General features: G+C 36.1%; 4 protein-coding genes across 4 annotated transcripts; 3 read left to right on the top strand and 1 right to left on the bottom strand.

The window, feature by feature from the left end:
• Positions 1 to 126: 126 nt before the first annotated feature.
• Positions 127 to 2470, top strand: LOC116305611 (uncharacterized). The gene is made up of 2 exons (XM_089037867.1): positions 127 to 395; positions 691 to 2470. Exons 1-2 carry the CDS (start codon positions 229 to 231, stop codon positions 2468 to 2470), a joined length of 1947 nt encoding a protein of 648 aa, XP_088893993.1. The 5' UTR covers positions 127 to 228.
• Positions 2408 to 5010, bottom strand: LOC148906332 (uncharacterized). The gene has a single exon (XM_089037866.1). The coding sequence runs from the start codon at positions 4914 to 4916 to the stop codon at positions 3279 to 3281; it is 1638 nt and encodes a 545-aa protein (XP_088893992.1). The 5' UTR covers positions 4917 to 5010; the 3' UTR covers positions 2408 to 3278.
• A 4179-nt stretch (positions 5011 to 9189) lies between these two features.
• On the top strand, positions 9190 to 11400 carry LOC116289211 (beta-1,3-galactosyltransferase 1-like). The gene is made up of 2 exons (XM_031696095.2): positions 9190 to 10176; positions 10443 to 11400. Exons 1-2 carry the CDS (start codon positions 9271 to 9273, stop codon positions 10653 to 10655), a joined length of 1119 nt encoding a protein of 372 aa, XP_031551955.1. The 5' UTR covers positions 9190 to 9270; the 3' UTR covers positions 10656 to 11400.
• Positions 11401 to 12509: 1109 nt separating this feature from the next.
• LOC116289212 (modifier of protein aggregation 4-like) lies at positions 12510 to 17194 on the top strand. The gene is made up of 3 exons (XM_089038384.1): positions 12510 to 12630; positions 13928 to 14039; positions 15322 to 17194. Exons 1-3 carry the CDS (start codon positions 12624 to 12626, stop codon positions 15419 to 15421), a joined length of 219 nt encoding a protein of 72 aa, XP_088894510.1. The 5' UTR covers positions 12510 to 12623; the 3' UTR covers positions 15422 to 17194.
• Positions 17195 to 18483: the final 1289 nt, after the last annotated feature.

Raw genomic sequence — 18483 nt, 5'->3', positions numbered from 1 at the left:
GTCATTTTAGATTAAACTATTTCGCTAGGAGCAAATTTTGTTGAATTTTCTATTGGATTTGGCGATTCCGATTCCCCACATAAACAAGCAGTGCATCATACACGCTTTGCAAAACGAAAATGTAAACGAGGAGCCTGGAAACGAGTTTGCACGAAAGCGAGGTCGGTCAGCCCTTGTTTGGGACTGCGGCGGCTTTTCCCTGGAAGGAAGCTCGCGTTTTGATATAAAATGAGCTCTGATTCAAACAATCCAAAGCTTTTAGAAACAGATATCCCCGGATCGTCACTTGGTGGAAGAGCTCCAGCTAATCTGAAAGTAGAGGAACTCAAATTCTGGCTAAAATGTAGAGGAGATCCCGCTAAAGGTCTGAAGACGAAAGCCCAGCTTGTCAAACGGTAAGACAACAACAACTCAACCTACGTTTAATTGAAACAAGCTTGTATTATTGGCAGCGAAAGAAAGAAAATAGACAAATCGTGAATGACATAACAGATCTAAATAAATATTGAATTCAAATTGAAAATTTAAGAAATATCTGGAGTTAATTTGACTCGTTTGACTCAATTCGATTGAAAGTGAGATATCTCACCTATAGTTGTGTTCGATAGGCGGCCGCTGTCGACTTTTACATGAAATGACACTTTTCATTGATATAAGACTTAATATAAAAACCCTCCATTTATTTTTAAGGGTGGAAGAGTACATCAAAGCAGGAAAAGACAAAAATATTGTAGATCCGGACGAAAACAAAGTGTATACGAAACGTAAACAAAGACAGAACAAGTTGAATTCGATTCAAACTCCATCTCAACACAGCCCTAAGAAAGCCAAGTTTCCAGATGATGGTTGGTCATCTAGTTTAAAGCGGATGCCACCTTTTAACCGTGCAGAAATGGATGCACATATTACAAAATCTGGCAAAATTATCGATCCTCAAAGTAAAGGGCATTCTCTTCCAACTGGGCTTACAAAAGCGAAAACGTTTTTGGCGGACGAGTATCTGAAAGAGATAAAGGCTGCAAGCGACAATGGGTACTTTTATTTTAAATCGCTATGTCATCATAGCTTTAGAAAAAATGAACCTCCACACAAATTGAAAATAGCTCTTGATCTTATAACCGCTGAAGTCATAGAAGCATGTTGCACTTGTGTAGCTGGCAAAGTGGGAATTTGTAATCATGTTTTAGCTCTGATGCTTAAGCTTTGTAAATTTTCATTATATGCATGCAATGATATTAAGGATCTGGACTCAGAGGATGATGTGAATCCTCATGTTGCCTGCACCTCCAATCTTCAAGTATGGCACAAAACGGGACGAGGTGATAAGATAACACCAAAGCCAATCATGGAAGTCATGGTTAAGAAACCCAAATTAGATGATTCCACAGCAAATAGACCAGGGTTGAAATGTCTTTTATATGAGGCCCGAGGTAACCTAAAATCTCAGTTGAAAGACGAAAAGAATTTAAAAGCTGACCTGATGGCCATTAACCCTAACATGCCTTTAGCTCAAATCCTGGATACAACTGCAACCCCTGAATTGAAAGAAACAAAATTTGGCAAAAGTCCCTCTGGTTCCATTGCAAGCTACCAACTTCAATTCACAGAGTCAAATTTTAAAGTGTCTTGTGATTTGGAATCCATACCAACCATTATACATGAAGATATGAGAGATCTTCCTACAGAATACCCTAAATTCCCATTTAACCCAACTGAGCCATACAAATTACCAGACCACCTTGAACAAAAGGAAGTCAACTTACTTACTTACCTCTTGGTTGATGCAGATAAATTAAATGACATTGAGAAAAAAACTCGTAGCCAATCCACATCAAATGAATGGAAAAATGAGCGAAGATTTAGATTTACTGCATCTAATTTCAAGAAAATCTACATTAGACAAAGAAATCATGAGTCACTTGTAAACAGTTTGATCAATCCCACCCCAATTCATTCATATTACCTTGAACATGGTAAAAGATATGAGCCTATTGCTTTAAGGCAATATCAAAGATATATGTACTCAATTAGAAGACCTGTGGTGTTATTCAAATCAGGCCTAGTTGTAGATATGGATGCACCTTATCTTGGGGCTTCTCCGGAAGGCAAAGTAATTGAAGTAACTTGTGGAGATCAGCATGGTTTAGTAGAGATCAAGTGCCCCCACACAAAATTCCATGTGACTCCCCTGGAGGCATGTTCAGACAAAACTTTCTGTTGTGAGGAAGTTGATGGGAAGCCAAGGCTCAAGGAGAACCATGAATATCATTACCAGGTGCAAGGACAAATGGGAGTAAGCAAGGTGAAGTGGTGTGACTTTGTCATATATACTAATGTAGGAATGAGCATTCAAAGAATCCCATTCAATGATCAGTTCTGGGACACAGTTAAAGACAAAATGACAGGGTACTTTTTTAACAAGTTTATTAAAACAGCAGCTGAAGAATTTTGCAAATTAAGAAATGATTAGGACTGTAATTGGACATTTCAGTATTGTTCAAATATTTAAAATCAATTTAACATTTCAAGGGCTTTCATATTGTCAATGGTTTATTACTCCAATTATGAATTAGTTTTACTTCAAGTTTAATTTACTGTTCAAATTATGATACTTGAAGAATAGCCCAAATGGGGGCCAAAGAAATGAAAGGAAATGCAAAGGAATGAAAGAAACTAGGATGCTGTAATCCCAACAATATACAACTGTAATAGCATGACTGTTTTGTGTTCTATGAACTTGCATGGGATACAATAAGTATCAATACCTCATAATTACAATATTTCATTGTAAGTTTATAATAGTAATTTGTTTGTTTCTTTTTGCATCTGGACTTTAATAAAGTATCACAATTAGTAGTTATTATCGTCATCATTTCTATTTAGCTAAATAAAATGAAAGACTAGTTTACTTGACATTGGTACACTCACTGGTGTCATTGGCAAAAGTGAATAGTTATCTCATGATTTTGTGTTGATTACCTACCAGATCAGTACATTTAAAGTGATATCTATTTCACACATATTGTGAATGACACTATTGGCTAAAATATTTTTGTATTATAATCAATGTTATTACACTTTAGGCCTACAGTAGTTTATACATCAAATATCAATTATAATAATATATTATAATATAATATATATCATATATCAAGTGTAATTACCACCAAAGAAGACAACCTATCATCAGTTTGTGATGCATTTGGCACATATGTCTACATTGGAAATTTGATGTATAAACTATACCCTACTCTTTCTTGATTATGAAACACAGTCTACTAGACTGAAATAAGAGGATTACGGGCATTACACAGGAATGCACACACAGTCCACATTTGATTAACCAGTCCTATTAAACTCAGTGGTACTTCGCCATCCCAAATGTGGTAGTTCTTGATCAAGTTAATTGCCCTCTCTATATGGATGCGCACACTAGCAATTTGCTGGGTTTCAATTACATCTTCCTTTGACATTTGAGCCTCTTCTCCAAGAAATGGGGGGTAGTTAATGGTCACTCCTAAGGGAAGAATATCACCAATAGTGAAACCCTTATCTGCCATCACTGAATCTCCATCATCAAACTTTAAATCCAAAAGCCCACTTCTTGTAACAATCTCTCGATCTGATATGCTTCCTGTGTAAAGTTGACTGATGAACGTGATGGCACCATTTGGCGCAATACCAATCAGAGCTTTGAAGGTAACATGATTCTTGTAAGAGCTAAATAGTTCAGAGTTAAGCAGCAGTCCACTTGGCATTTGACAACGGATTTCAGTACAGTCAATGATGACCCTTGTCTTAGGGTACTTCTCCTTAAAGATTTCTGGCATTTGTTTATTTACAATTTCCCTGGATGGCCAAATATTAATTTGTGCAAACTTTAAATACATATAATTTATATATGTTCCAAACAATCTACTGACTGTTGACTGGGAGACTCCAAAAAGGTGAGCTAAATGCAGCTCAGCAAATCCCCTTCTCAGTCTACATAGTGCAAGGAAAAATTCATCAATGACTGTCAGTTTTCTCGGTCTGCCAGATTTTGTTTTCGTAGTGTTTTCAGATAACTCATCCTCCTCTTCATCTTCCTGGTTTTCATAGAAGTCAGCAGTAGCATCCTTGTTCTTAGTTGAGTAATACCTCACATTTTCCCCTTTGTCTCCAGTGTTCAAAAACTTAAATATTGACAAGAATGTCTTATAGTTAGGTAAACCTGTATAAAAAGCTATGTTTTCATCTGACTTGAAATTATCTAGCTTAAAAAGCTTGGTTTCTGCATCACTTAACTTGTTCTCGAGCAGCTGGCATTTCTTTTCCAGTTCCTCTTTCTCAGCTTCACGGTAAAACACAGTCTCCAGAGCATCACCACGCTCTGACTGGAGTTCAGCCATTATCTTCTTGTTGGTTTCTAGCAGTCGGCGATTTTCGATTTGAAGTTCGATAAACTGACTTTGGATGTCCGATAATTGCTTTTCTAATTTTTCTTTGTCTATTTTGGCTTCAATAAGCAATTCTTCTACTGTGGGCTCACAAATATGATCCACAGACTCTCTAGTCGAAGCTTCTAGATCTGGTTCGATGGCTGTTGAGGGATGTGGAGGTGTTTGACGATTAGTTGGCGACTTTCTCTTTCGTGGAGACTGAACAGACCACGCAAATTTTGATGGAATGCTTCCTGGCTTTAGTTTAACAATTCCATTAAGCGATTTCTTCATGTCCGTGGTTTTAAAATGTCTTGAACAGACTTTAGTGCGACTAGTCAGTTGAAAATCCTTTCCTGGGACTCTTCGTATCAAGTGAATCCATTTCTTACGTAAAATTGCATCCTTTGGAAAGTTGAAGAAAGAAATTTTATTTCCTTCTGCATCCCGGTGGCCCTTGAAAGTGCACTCAGGCACACAGCAGTGCGAAGGCATTGAAAACCACAAAAAAATAAGCAAAAATGCTGGCGAAATATTACAAGAACACAGTGCTTCGAGCTCTTGCTGTAAACAAACGAGGGCTGACCGACCTCGCTTTCGTGCAAACTCGTGTCCAGGCTCCTCGTTTACATTTTCGTTTTGCAAAGCGTGTATATTGAAATAGGGCAATTCCAAGCGAAGGACACGTGGTCTTAAATGGGAAAACATAACGACTTTCGAAAATTCTCTTTAAAATGCGTTCAACGTTTACGCATAAGAAGACACACGGAATATGGATACAACTCAAACAAAGGACCTACTAATTCCAAGAGAATGACACGTGGTCTGAAATAGGAAATCATAACAACTTCCAAAAACTAAATAGGGCAATTGATCCATTGAGATTACGCTCGTGTAGTAAATAAAAACAACATTTTATGTCTGCAGTCCGACAGTGTTATCTTGCGTGCAGCCAAAATCTAACTGACCTCTTACCACTGCTCAACGCATGGCTATACTTTTGCGCGTTTTTCGATTCCCCGCTTGGTGTCAAGCTTTAACTGCATATCAGCCATGACGCGTGCAAACATCCATTACTGGGTTTTGTAAATAATTAGTTTGTAACTTAACACTTGAAATGATTTGTTTCTTAGCGTGTTTATATTTTTAACAGCCTGTGATGTCTAGCCGAAAGGTCTAAGGTCGTTCGAAGGGCTTATGTTGTGCTATGTAATTCCTCGTAACTACTTGAAGCTGTTGCTAAAACTGACGATTCCTTAACAGTACAATTTTAAAATGAAACTTGTGCTGCAAAAGAATAATGCTTTTGGGACCTCAGTTGTTTTAGTTGCAGAGCGAGTAAAACGTGCACAGCGCTAGTGGCAAGAACCAAGTCTAAAGCAAAATAATCTTGCAATTTCAATGTTAACTTTTTCAACGTTCACTATTCACGATTAAAAGTCCTCGTTGGTAAAGTATTTAAAAGATTAAAGAATATTTTTCCTTAACCCTTAATTCCGGGTCAACAGGCCCTTGAGGCATGTCCATCATGCATTACACGTGACATCATTCAAAACAGGAAACATTTTGTGGTTCAACTGTTAAAGTCCAGAAGCAAATTACCCGGTCATTTTCTTGGACTGGTTTAATATTTTTAGATTCGTATTCTTGGTGTCAAATAACAAAGCATTGCTCAGTTTCTCTCGTTCACTCCACCACAACACGGCGGATATAGCTATTTTCTCTTAAGTCTCGAGGGATTGAATTGGATTCCAATAAGATGTGATTTGTACGCTCCGGGTATTTGGGCTCCTGGGCATATAAAGTCTTAAGATTTTAGTTCATTGACCAAAGTTTACAGGCCATACACGATTACATCTCCCTAAATGACCTGGCTACTGTCTAATGTGGAGTCTACTTTGTGAGTATTTCTGGACTAAGTACAATTTAAGTATGCACCTATGTATCGCTACCTTTATCCGAGGGCGGGTTCAGGTAGTCTGCGTTCAGCTAACGCAGGCTAGGGTCCAGGGTGTTTAAACTATAGAGAGTATTCTACATACTAGATCACGAATCACGTTTTCACGTCGAACTTCAACCTTGAAAAAACCTCAGGGCTGTTCAAAGTCATGGTTTGCCAACTAACTCACAAATGGAACCCTAAAACGACCTCGGGGCTGATCTAATTCAGGGTCAGCTCACAAATCAAGCCCTGCAGAAAACCTGACTTTGATCAGTCCATACACCTAAATCCAAAACTGCGAACGGCCGCCTGAAAACAAGGCATCCAGGGCCAAATTTACAAATTTACAGTTTTTTCTTCTAATTTGATGCTGCAAAATTATCGCGTTCCTGAATGTGAGAAGAAAGGGAAGACAGAACAAGTGAACAAGTGTATAACAAGTGTGTAATACCATACTATTTCTTCGCATTTGGCCGTGGATGCCTGGTTCTCATACAACACACTCAGACGTGCGCCATTTTGGACTTAGGTGTATGGACTGATCTAAGTCAGGAGACGGCTACTCACAGATTAAACCCTGAAACAACACGGGCTGATCAAAGTCAGGGCAAGGATAACCGCACTACAGCAACCAACGAGGGAACGAAAGTCACCATATTTGTAGTTAGAAAATATTCCAAGACATTTTTTCACTAACCTTCAAAATTTGTTGTCGTGAAGGGTGCCATTATCCAGGAGGGGTCATTAACGTCATGTTGGACCATTCCAAACTTATATTGGAGAGAGTAACTTTTTTGTTAAGATGAACTGGTTTCCGCGTCAATACCACATAAATTATTTTCTGTCGCTAAAGAAAAAATAAAAATTAAACAGGAAAAATTAAAATAAAAATAAAAATTAAACACGACTCGAAAGTCATCGGAATAGTACAATTGACTGCTATTGAAAAGAAGTTCTAACTAAATATAATATATAATATAATCGTTTTATATTGCTTTAATTAAACGCGCACTTGTGTTGTGTTCTCTCATAAAGCAAGCGCTCCCAACCAATCAGAACGCGAGGTTTTTAACACACATTTTATATAATTTATTCTTTCTAACGATTTTGCGCGAGCATGTCTCTGTCCGGCCTGATATAAACACGATAGCCAGCCATTCAGCGCGCGCGTTTATCCCAAATATTTTATGGAATATACATATTTCTAAATCCGTAATTATACTTTTGTGACACCAAGATAATGTGAAATATGTAGCCTTAGGTTTTAATCATTTTTGTTATATAGTTGGGATAGTACGTGCGCTCTGATTGGTCGAAAACTGTGCTTTATTAATATTGAGCAGTGCTGACGCCATCCGCGCGCGCGAAGTGCTGCTAGATCCTGCGGCCGTCTTTCTTTTTGCGTAAATAAATTCAATGCCGAAATAAAATTAATAGCTATATAATAAAACGTAAAAGGAAGCGCTTAAGCACTCTTTGCATTCATTGTCAGTGCTATTATTATACACATTTTCACACGTACAGTCATGACCCAGACAACTAGAAGCTGTGATTTGATTATCAAAATCATAGGTTATTGGCTTCCTTCAATTAAATTTTCATCGGTCTGAGTGAGTAATTTTAAACTTCAGCTATTGACAGAAGCCAAAAAGCCAGGCGTCTTGGTTCGAATTGCTCTATTTCACTATGACGTCACATCAAAACAATCTATTGTTTAAACGCAAAGGATCATGGTCGTCGGAGGGGGGTCAAATCAACCCAAATTCAGCGAAAATTGTTCTAAAACCCGTATCAATCCACGGAGAGAAGTAGAATAGCCAGCAAACGCTCAGAATATTTTTTAGTACATATTAACACATATTATATCTGAAAACCAGGCCATTTTAGATTAAACTGTTTCGCTAGGAGCAACTTTTGTTGAATTTTCTATTGGATTTGGCGATTCTATCCCCCACATAAACAAGCAGTGACGTCATAGTGAAATAGGGCAATTAAGTGAGCTGGTTAGGTAGAATGGGTGTAAACTCGTTAAAAAACTGAGTATTTCATTTAAAACTTTTCTAGCCATCAACGTGTTTCTGCATGTGCCAAAAAATTAAGTGTGTAAACCATATATCTGTGAAATAAGCTCAAAAACTTATTGTTTCATTGGTGCTATTATTTTGTACAATTAGTTAGTACTATTTCACGATATAGCTTGCACTATATATTTAACTTGATACGACGCGGCGCTCGAATCATATTATGATGAATATTAACTTTTTATATTATTATTATTTAATTAATTAATTAAAGTTAAAATTTCCAACTTACTATTTAGTATGATTTTAGACTTGTTGAATATCGAGTTTCTCGCGCTGTGATTGGTCGAGCAACCAGTGATTATGAGACGATGGACGAGCGTTGATTATGAGGTTTTCCAATGTTTGCCAAAACTAAGCGGAAGTAATGCTAAAATATTATCCTGCACTTCGTGTTTTTTTAGATATTCAAGTTTGAAACTGATTATTCACCTCAGGCTCGGTGAATATAGTAAATATTTACCTCACCGGTTCGCGTCTCGTTCAATATTCATCGATATTCACTTTGTCTTCGGCGAATAATTAGCAATTATTCTGAGGAAGTACACAAGTTGGTATATGCTAATTGTTAAATATTCTTTAGTGAATTAGAATATAGATATTTTTTCTTATTTGTTGAACTTTGAATGAAAAACTACATATATTACTGGTCGTTCGGCAAGTCACGTTGACTGCATTGTTTTCGAGCCGGCAAATATCTCTATGGAAATCTTTTATGCGTGTATTCACGACCAACACAGAAGAATCGTCTGAGATTGAACATTAATTAAAATATAGAACTCGTGGCAAAACAAGGTTTTTATTCCAGTTACAGATTTGAGATAAAATGGCGCTCAGGCTTCGTGTCTTGGGGCGAAAAATTCGGGAGAATTTAGCTGTTTTTGTCGTAGCATTCTTTCTCGGTATTGCTTTTGGGTTACTTATCTTGTGCAGTCCGGAGACGCCTAAAGTTAAGGAAGAGAAACCCACTGATATCAGAGTTACATCCGTGCCTGTACCAGAAGAACTAGTCTCGACACAGGTGACAGAAGTGATGGAAATAACCCAGGAGCCAACCGAGCCGACCGAGAAGAAAACTGAAAAACCAACAAGAAAGATCGAACCATATCCTCCTCTATTGAAGAAAAAAGGGTTTACCATAACTCCACAGGACTGTCCAGAAGATTTATTCCTTCTTATTATTGTCGTAACTTCCAGTCGGAATTTTCAAGCTCGTAAAGCTATCCGTAAATCATGGGGCGAAGATAACTCGAAGAAAAACGAGACCAGTAACGAGAGCTTTCGGGTGGTTTACGTCGTCGGTTCGGATGACGATCACGATCGGCTCGTCAAAAGAGAATCGAAAAGATATAAGGATATCCTACGTGGAGGTTTCAAAGATTTCTATCTTAAGAATGAAGGGCATTCGGTTAAGGTATTATTTGGTCTAAAATGGGCTACCACAGCTTGCAAGGCTAAATTTGTTCTCAAAGCGACAGACGAAAGTTTCGTCAACACCGATGAGTTAATTTCGTTTTTAAGAAAGAAGAACGAAGATGCCAACGAGGGACTTTATTTAGGGTTCTGTCATGGACATGACGTAGGAGGGGCCAAAGTTGTGCGGAACGAAAAGAGCCCGTGGTACATTTCTGAAGAGGAATGGCCAGAGAATCGTCTTCCTCCCTACGCGTCGGGTATGGGGATTACCATATCTTATGATGTCGTGGAGAAGATCGTAGATTTGTCAGTTAAGGTAAGATAAACATATTACAGTATGACTAGTTCATGAAACTGTGACTCACAGTTATGGACAACTGGTTCCAAACGATACAAATAGATGAGTGGAAGATGAATAGAGCTTGGGCTGCCTGTGGTTAGATGGCAGAGCAATAAAATCCCTTTGCTCTCGGGAGTTTTTACATTCATTTCCTGCCATCTAACATGGCTGTCGTCCCGTTACGCACTCCGACTCTTACATTCTCTCGCATTAATAATAATAAATTCTATTTCTCTCTCTAGGAAAAACTGATCCATATAGATGACGTTTATCTCGGCATAATGGCTAATAAACTCTCACTACAATGTATGGACGAATCAAACAAATTCGATACCTCTTACACTACAATGTTGACTGAATGTGAAGACATGAACTTCTGCGTTCTTGGCGGAGTTCCTCCTAGGGATATGTATTATCTTACTCAAAACGTCAAAAACTTGAAAGATATTTGTTGATAACAAATTTCAAAATCGAGGTAACTTTGCGGTCCCAAAATGATGTAGTGGCAGACGTTACGGTTAATGACCCATGAGCCTCGCTTGCATGCCCTCAAAGACAAAGACGTTTTTGACTTCAAGCACATCTGTCGTTATATCTATTTCTCTAAGACACGGAAATTCCGGCAAGCAGAGAACATTTGATCATAAAGTCGATATTTCTAAGAAGTTCCAGTTCTTTGTATCCATAAGAACAACTTTTTCCTTAAAAATAAAGAATCCCTGGAATGCACTCTAGGATAGGCCCCAAAAAAATTCCACAAACATTTTATTGTTATTGGATAGATATTTCGTTTCCGGTACTATAGAAGAAAAAAAACAGATGAAATTAAGTAGCTACAGTTGTTGATTTTGAAGATTTTTTGCGCGGCATACAATTATGGAAATACCAAATTGTATACCAGAGCTGAAAGAAGCGAGAATGAGAGACAAACTATTGCTAGCCTATAAAGCCTTTATTATCAGAATTAACTTGACTATATTAAAAGTTAGCCCCTAAATAATAACATTTAGCAGTGGTATGTCTCCACAGAGTAACTCTGCCTGTGGGCTTATTTTTTCCCCAGTCCTCATTGGTTTGGAGGCTTGTTAGAATGTGGGCTTAATCATTAAAGGCTGAGGGCTTAATGAATTTTCCAGATCATTGCAAATTTGTAATTTTTTATTTATAATGTCAACAGGGAAAATGACTTTCGAAGGCGTGCCAAGAGAAAACGAGCATGACGTTCCTATACAGGGGTGGGGGCTTACTAGAGGCTGGGAGCGTAATGAATTTTATTTATCTTTTCGACTGAAGCCTTTTAAAAGGAGGGGGCTTAACAGACAAAAAACGGTATATTAGAATCTAATTGCCGGAAACTACAAGATGATTTTCTGTAAGCCGACAAAAAGAAAGAGATTGGTATTGAGGCCCGTGAAATTACTAAGGCCGATTTAATAACCACTTCTTTTCGACACTCGAATTTAATTTTGTTGTAAGCTTTAAGATGGCTGCCTACTTTTGAACGTTCGATTTGAGCCCACGATGTGCGCGCGCTCAAAAACCGCTGAAAAATCTACAAGATTTTATTGAAGAACCATACGCGTTTTGAGCTTCAACAGGGCAAAACTCTCAAATTTTGCACGGGACTCTATATTTTTTGATAGCTCATTCGAAAAAACTCCTAAAAATCAAGGTTATATCAAGATTTTAGGAAAAGTTTAAATCAGGAACACGTGAAAAAATAGATTTTTGTAGGGATTTTTGTTCGACTTTATGAGATTTTTTAAGAGCACCGAAACTACAAAATATGACAAATCAATGTATCTCTCTGTCTTTTTGTCGAAAATATCCATGTATTATTGTAGAAGGATTGACTAGCCTTCGTTCGTGCAATCATATAGTCTGCAAATAACTATTATCTTATGAATCTTTTTTTTTTTTTCTAATCACTTCCGGTGGCGCAATTTTTACTCCAAAAGCTCGTGCGTAGGCTCCCATTAAATGCTGATTATCTCGAAAACGAGCTCGGGACACCCTATTTTTCTTTCCAGATTTGGAATCAGCATTAAATTTCAATTCGGAAAATCGAAGTTTTAAGAAAAGCTTAAATCAATTTCCAAAAGTAGGCAGTCACCTTAACGAGCAAACTTTTAGCATTGAAGCGGCTCCATCGAGCGAAATATATTTGGAAAACTAGAGAACACAGAAAAAAGACCTAAGATACTAAGATAAATAAGTCCTAACAAATTCCCAACAAATTCCTAACATCTAACTAAAATTCCAACTCTCCCCTCCCCTCAAAATAATGTTTGACCCACGGTGCTCGAACTGACGTGTGGGATACATGGCTCGGTGCCTCGGCAATCGAACAACGATTCTTTGATTTGATTCGTGGTTTGTTTTTATCCTAAGCTTTTCTCCTTTTGGAGTTTTGGGCGGCCAAAATGACTCGTAAGTATTACTATTTAACAATACTTATAATAGATTTTTCCTCGAAAAATCTTGCGATCGCTACAATTTGCGAAATTAATTTTACCAACTTCAAAACATCGGCTGATTAAGCTTATAACCTAAGTTTAGAATTTATATTTTTTTTTAAACATTTCGTCCATCTTTAATTCTTTTTTCCCCTTACTTTTGGTTCTTCTTTTTAGTCCAATTCGTGTGTTTTTCCTTCTTATCGTGAATAAAGTTTCGAACATTTTATTCAATATTTACAGTATTGAGATTCATAAATCTCCAACTTGATTCAATTCAGTGTCATATTGTACATTTACTTCTAAAACTCTTAGAGTTTATTCATAAGATTTCTTTATCGTTAAACTAACTAAATAGAACCAAGAAGTTTCTTATCCTTTAATATTTTAAGCGACCTCACTGTTAATTCATAGTAAGTAAGCTTAAACGATAGCCAATTTATTGTTGTCAACATATACTTGATTTACAATGATTCCTCATATAAAGTCAAATAAATACGTAAAATAAACTTCAAGATTTTTTTTTGGCTGGCTATATTTTTAGAGCAAAGATAAAGGACTATCTAAAATCTACTACTTTATATTATGATGGTCTCAATAGCATAAATATTTTATTAGATAAGTTTATTTAAAGGCTTTTTTTTGCTAAGGATTCAAAAAACTATGCAAACTTTACAATGTAATGAGGATCACTTAAACCTTGTACAACAATGTGCAATCAAATTTTGTTTTGTTTTAGTCTTTAAGTAAAAGTTCAATTATTTACTTTTTCCTTGCTTCTTTTGATAATAAAGCACACAGTTTTGATGCTGTTTTCTTACAATCCTTCAGAAATATTGCCACACGTGCAAAAGGCGTCAGCAACTGTGCTCAGTTCACAAATAAAGCACACTTCTTGACCAATCAGAGCCCATGTACTATCAAAGCTAATATGATAAAAGTACTTCAATGTAACTAATAGCCCACTTCCGAGATATGCTTTGCTCGTCATGCACAAAGGATTCAATGTGAGGCTTTGTGTATAATGCTCAGTGATTGATGAGAGGAGAAAAGAATTATTTTAACTTAGTACATAGCCTTGTACTGAAACCTTTGTACATGACAAGCAAACCATGTATCAAAAGTGGACTACTGATTAACAGGTTAGAAAAAATAATAATTTCAAGTCCTGCAGTATGTTGTGTTGTCATTTATATATTAGAAAAAAATGGGCATTTATTAGGTATTTTCGTAATTATTTTTCATTTCATTTGTCATATTGCTGTTGTTAGGTGGTAACCAACGGGAACTAGCTAGACAAAAGGCAGCCAAAAAGGCTGAAAAGAAAACTGGTTCTGACCATACAGCAAATAAAGGTGTGAAGTTAAATGACCGAAAACAAAGGTAAAATTCATATGCCTCAGTCCATTAATAACCCTGTATTCTCAACTTAAAGATAATGGTATTTCTCTGGGTCTCTGGTTTTTCACCCTCCAAAAAAGAATTACTGCTAGTAACATATCTGTTATTCTAAGTCTTGGAAAGAGGGCCACATGATGTTACAGTAAGTGTTAGATAATTCAAGTATTATTTTTCATATAGTAGGCACATAGCCAAGTAGTAGACATGAAAAACACTACAATCTGCTCACAATCACAATTTTTGATATATTTTAATGGCTTTATCAAGTACAAAGGTCCATGCACTTGACATCAATGGAAAAATACTTTCATAATTATTTAGATGAGTTTTTACCAGGTTACCTGTCAGGTAACCTGGCCATAAAATGCCTCCCCCCCCCCCCTCCCCCCCGCCAGACAAAATTGCCAAGTTGCACAATATTGCCCAAGGGTCTTCAGGAACTTACCCAAGAGACCTTCACCAGCATCTGCCATGGGGTTCTCGTCTTTTGGTCCAATCGATTAGCATTTACCAGATGTCAATCAATGTTACTATGTTGTCAAGTGATTATGATAGGTCGGAGCTAACAGATCAGAAATTAATGTCTACACATGCCCTATTTTGTTGACTGCTGTAATTCGAGACAGCCGAACTAGAAATATTAAATTACTGTTAAATCATAAACAAGGAATTCCAGCAAGAGATTATAACGACTTCTATCTTTCAAGACCTAGCAACTTATGTTCACTTTGCCTTTAGAATCTTAGCCCACTCAGCCACTAGTCTTCCAGGTTGCCTGGTCTACCCTGCCACAAGGGTCTTGTTAATTTTATTCATTTAAAAAAATAATTAGGTTTACTACTAGTGTACAGAGGGCCAGACTAACATTCGTTATCTCTTTTATTCATGACCCCTCAATAAAATCTTTTGCAAAACAAAATTAACAAGCTAGATCTAGCTACAGTAGGTTATGTGAATAAACCAATCCAGGCTATGCTTGAGTGTCCACGGTAATAATGGGTAGTTTTCCCAATGGAATACAGAATATCTGACCAACAAACTTGAATTCATAAGATTTTTTAGTAGTTATTGATTGTTTTCTTAATGTACCTTTAGAATGCATTGATTCTAAGACAGACATTTACAATTTTCAGCAATCAGTGTTCCATGCTGTATATTAAGAACACATTAGCTTATCCAACATAACAACAGTAACAAGAGAGGTACTGTAGAACAATCAATGTGGGATCGGTGTATTAATTCAGCTGTTCTTATGTTTAAACAGGGATGCTGATGCAATGAGGCTGAAACAACAAAAAGCAGAAGAGAAAAAAAGCAGCATTAGCAGAAGGAGGAACAGAAAAGAAATAACAAAGGATTTATAGTATCTTGACTGGACTCTCATTGAAAAACACTGTTTAGTTGTATTAGTAGATAAGCATTTTTTTGTAGAATTTGCTCACACACTTAATACTTTAAATAGTAACATGCAATGTGCTTGATGCTTGATGCTAAAAAATTATCTTTATAATATTACTTTGTTTATGAATCCTGTAGCATTGATTTCATATCATTATTTTGTCTACCATATATTTTTATTCTGTGCTAAAAATTGCTTGTGCACTTCAAAAAATTATAGTGGTTACATCAGAGAGCTTTGAATACAAAAACTTAGTTTTGGTAATGTTCAAACACTATTCTGATTTTGCTCCCATAAAAAAGCTTAAGTCTTTAAATCTGCTTTGGAGATTTTTTGAACATATATTATGACGATTTTCATTGAAAATGCCGGGGACCTTTAATTCCTTTTGTAAAAGGGAAAAATGAACCAGTTTGAAAAATTGAATTTCAAAATAAAAGTGCTCAAGTCTGGAAAGAACATTAGCTTTCAAAATAATGTGCTCTGGATCATTGTACAGCTCTAATAAAGATTTCCACATACCTTCTTATTTCTGGTGTGCTATTTCTTTATAGTACTGTATATATGATAATACTTGAAAATATGCCTTGGTCTGTTATTATACAATCATCTGCATATTCCATTGGATTTGTTTCTGAAAAATGCAGTTGATCAAGGAAATATTTTGTGAGTTAATTCTAATCTTATTGAAATAATAGTGCTTGAAAATAACTTTTTCATCACGATAGTAGGTAACAAACAAGTCTAAATATTTTTTTGATCTCTCCAATTGTCAATGGGATAAGGATTTGTAAGGATTTGAGTAACCTTCTTAAACCAACAAGTAAAAAACCACTTCCTTAAAGTGCAAATGAACCCTTCGACAATACTTTCAGTACTGATTTCTCATGAAGTAAATAGTTGAATGGTAAAATATTTCTTGATTTGAGTGATGCGTTTCTAAATTATGAAGGTTTATACTTTCAATATGCTAATAAGCGTGACGTCTATTAAGGCTTAATTAAATATACAAAATCGAACTGGTTCATAGATACAGTATTTAAAAAGCATCATTATTTTACTCATGGTTTACATGAAAGCTATTTAAAATTTTTATTTTCAAAATGACCAGCATTAAGTATTACTAGTTACAACAAAAACACTCAAATACCTTACCTGACGTCATCATCATTAACATATTGGAAGTATAAACCTTCCTAACTTAGAGACGCGTCACTCAAATCAAGAAATATTTTACCAATCAACTATTTACTTTATGCAGAACTGGTACTGAATGTATTGTCAAAGGGTTCATGTGCACTTTAAATACTTTTGCAATTTATGTAAGATAAATCCTTTCGTTTGCCTCAAATATTTTTAGATAATGATTAATAATTTTCTAAGCTTAAAAGTTTAGAAAATTAATCATCATTATACTGACTGAAGATGGGAGATAAAAACTCCTGAAACATGTCTGTAAAATTATAAAATTAAAAGCAGTTGTCCTGACTGTAAAATTAATTTGTAAGGTGACTGGCTTTGAAAAATTTGCCAGGACACATTTGTAGTAAACAAGAAATTTCATTTTTCAAGCACTGAATAACAATTATTTTTTGTAACTTATAGACAGAATAATAGCTTTAATGAATTATAACCATTTTACTGCAGGAACTATATATTCGTACACATAACCTCTTACAGTAAATGAATTGTATATTATTAAATACTTATAATCTCATATTAAAAAGACCTCTATCAACCTGTTTAATTTTTCTATTACAGACAGTACTAACATGCATTTATGGACATTTTAATGTTGGAGGTGAGGTGGGAGATTAAAAAATGTAGGTCATTTTTGAAAGAGGGGTGCCAAAAAATCATTTATTGCACTCAAAAAGACGACCCATGAATGTGCACAAAGGAATGAATTACAGAACTGTATTTCCTTTTACAACAATTTGCAATAATATAAATCATGTAGTCATGAGTTGCCAATTGGATTTTTTTCTTTCTGCTTCCAGTCAAAAATGTAAAAGGCAAGAATTGTTTTTTGATTGATGGCTGTGGAAAAACGGATTTCATTTTACTAATTAGAACTACCTCTGAACTCTAAAACTAGTATCATTAAGAAGGAAAGCAAGAGATGTACAACCTGGTCAGCCTGTATTTCCAGAAAATATCCATAACCCACCAGGAAGGAAATTTGAAAAAAGACCTGATCCCCTACTCCTCTGGAATTTCCAATTTACTTCCATACAAACCCTGTAATTTTGTTTTTCCCCTGAACACCTACCCCATGCAGACAAAATTTAACTCTTGACCACCTTAAAATTTGGTCTGCACCAAGGCAACTACCGCATGGCAATTCCCAATTTCCTCCATGGTGGGGTATGGATATTATTTGGAACCACACAATGTTTGCAAAACTCCATTCTCTATCTTGTTCTAAGTAGAGGGAGGGAGGTAGGGAAAGGGAGGGAGGTAGGGAAAGGGAATAGAAACCCTTTCCACATGGGGTAGTTTCTGAACAACCAACCAACAACAATTTGCAAATATGCAAACCACATCTTTTCCAGGCAACTACCACTACTTTTAAATAAGTTAAAAAACATGATGAAATAAATAAATATAACACTTCAATATTAAAGAAAATGCCATCATCCCCCTCTCATGCACAATGCCCAAAATCTCAACAGAAGGAATGAAATATTTGCATGTTGGGGAAGCTTTAAGTTGGAAGTTCATTTTTTATCTCAAAATTATGACTTCCACTATTGAAAATTGTATTTAAGTCTCAAATAAACTTATATGGACATAAGAAAATAACGAATTAGAACGATAACATCACAAAAATGCTAGCTACAATTATCTTTGTGTGCTGGCATGCTGCTGGCTAGCTGTCAACCATCAATGCAGGTGAATGAAAACTGCGAAAACCTTTCGTTGGGTTCGCTGTGGTGTATCAAAACAGTTGAAGACACAGGAAGCCCAAGTACGCTACCGCCTGTACCATGGAAGGAAACTATGTGGATTTAAATATATTGTAGA

The sequence above is a fragment of the Actinia tenebrosa genome, unplaced genomic scaffold, assembly GCF_029948245.1.
Source record: "Actinia tenebrosa isolate PJP-AT-01 unplaced genomic scaffold, QUT_ActTen_1.0 PGA_scaffold5__44_contigs__length_20552954, whole genome shotgun sequence".
In the NCBI taxonomy this organism is placed as follows: Eukaryota; Metazoa; Cnidaria; class Anthozoa; order Actiniaria; family Actiniidae; genus Actinia; species Actinia tenebrosa.
This window is presented reverse-complemented; position numbering and strand designations above follow the sequence as displayed.

Bases quoted from the DNA above. Each gene is read 5' to 3' on its own strand.
- LOC116305611 (XM_089037867.1), top strand. From the start codon at position 229: ATGAGCTCTGATTCAAACAATCCAAAGCTTTTAGAAACAGATATCCCC. The intron at 396-690 runs GTAAGACAACAA...TTTATTTTTAAG, and splicing joins AAAGCCCAGCTTGTCAAACG to GGTGGAAGAGTACATCAAAG.
- LOC148906332 (XM_089037866.1), bottom strand. From the start codon at position 4,916: ATGCCTTCGCACTGCTGTGTGCCTGAGTGCACTTTCAAGGGCCACCGG.
- LOC116289211 (XM_031696095.2), top strand. From the start codon at position 9,271: ATGGCGCTCAGGCTTCGTGTCTTGGGGCGAAAAATTCGGGAGAATTTA. The intron at 10,177-10,442 runs GTAAGATAAACA...TTCTCTCTCTAG, and splicing joins TCGTAGATTTGTCAGTTAAG to GAAAAACTGATCCATATAGA.
- LOC116289212 (XM_089038384.1), top strand. The intron at 14,040-15,321 runs GTAAAATTCATA...ATGTTTAAACAG, and splicing joins TTAAATGACCGAAAACAAAG to GGATGCTGATGCAATGAGGC.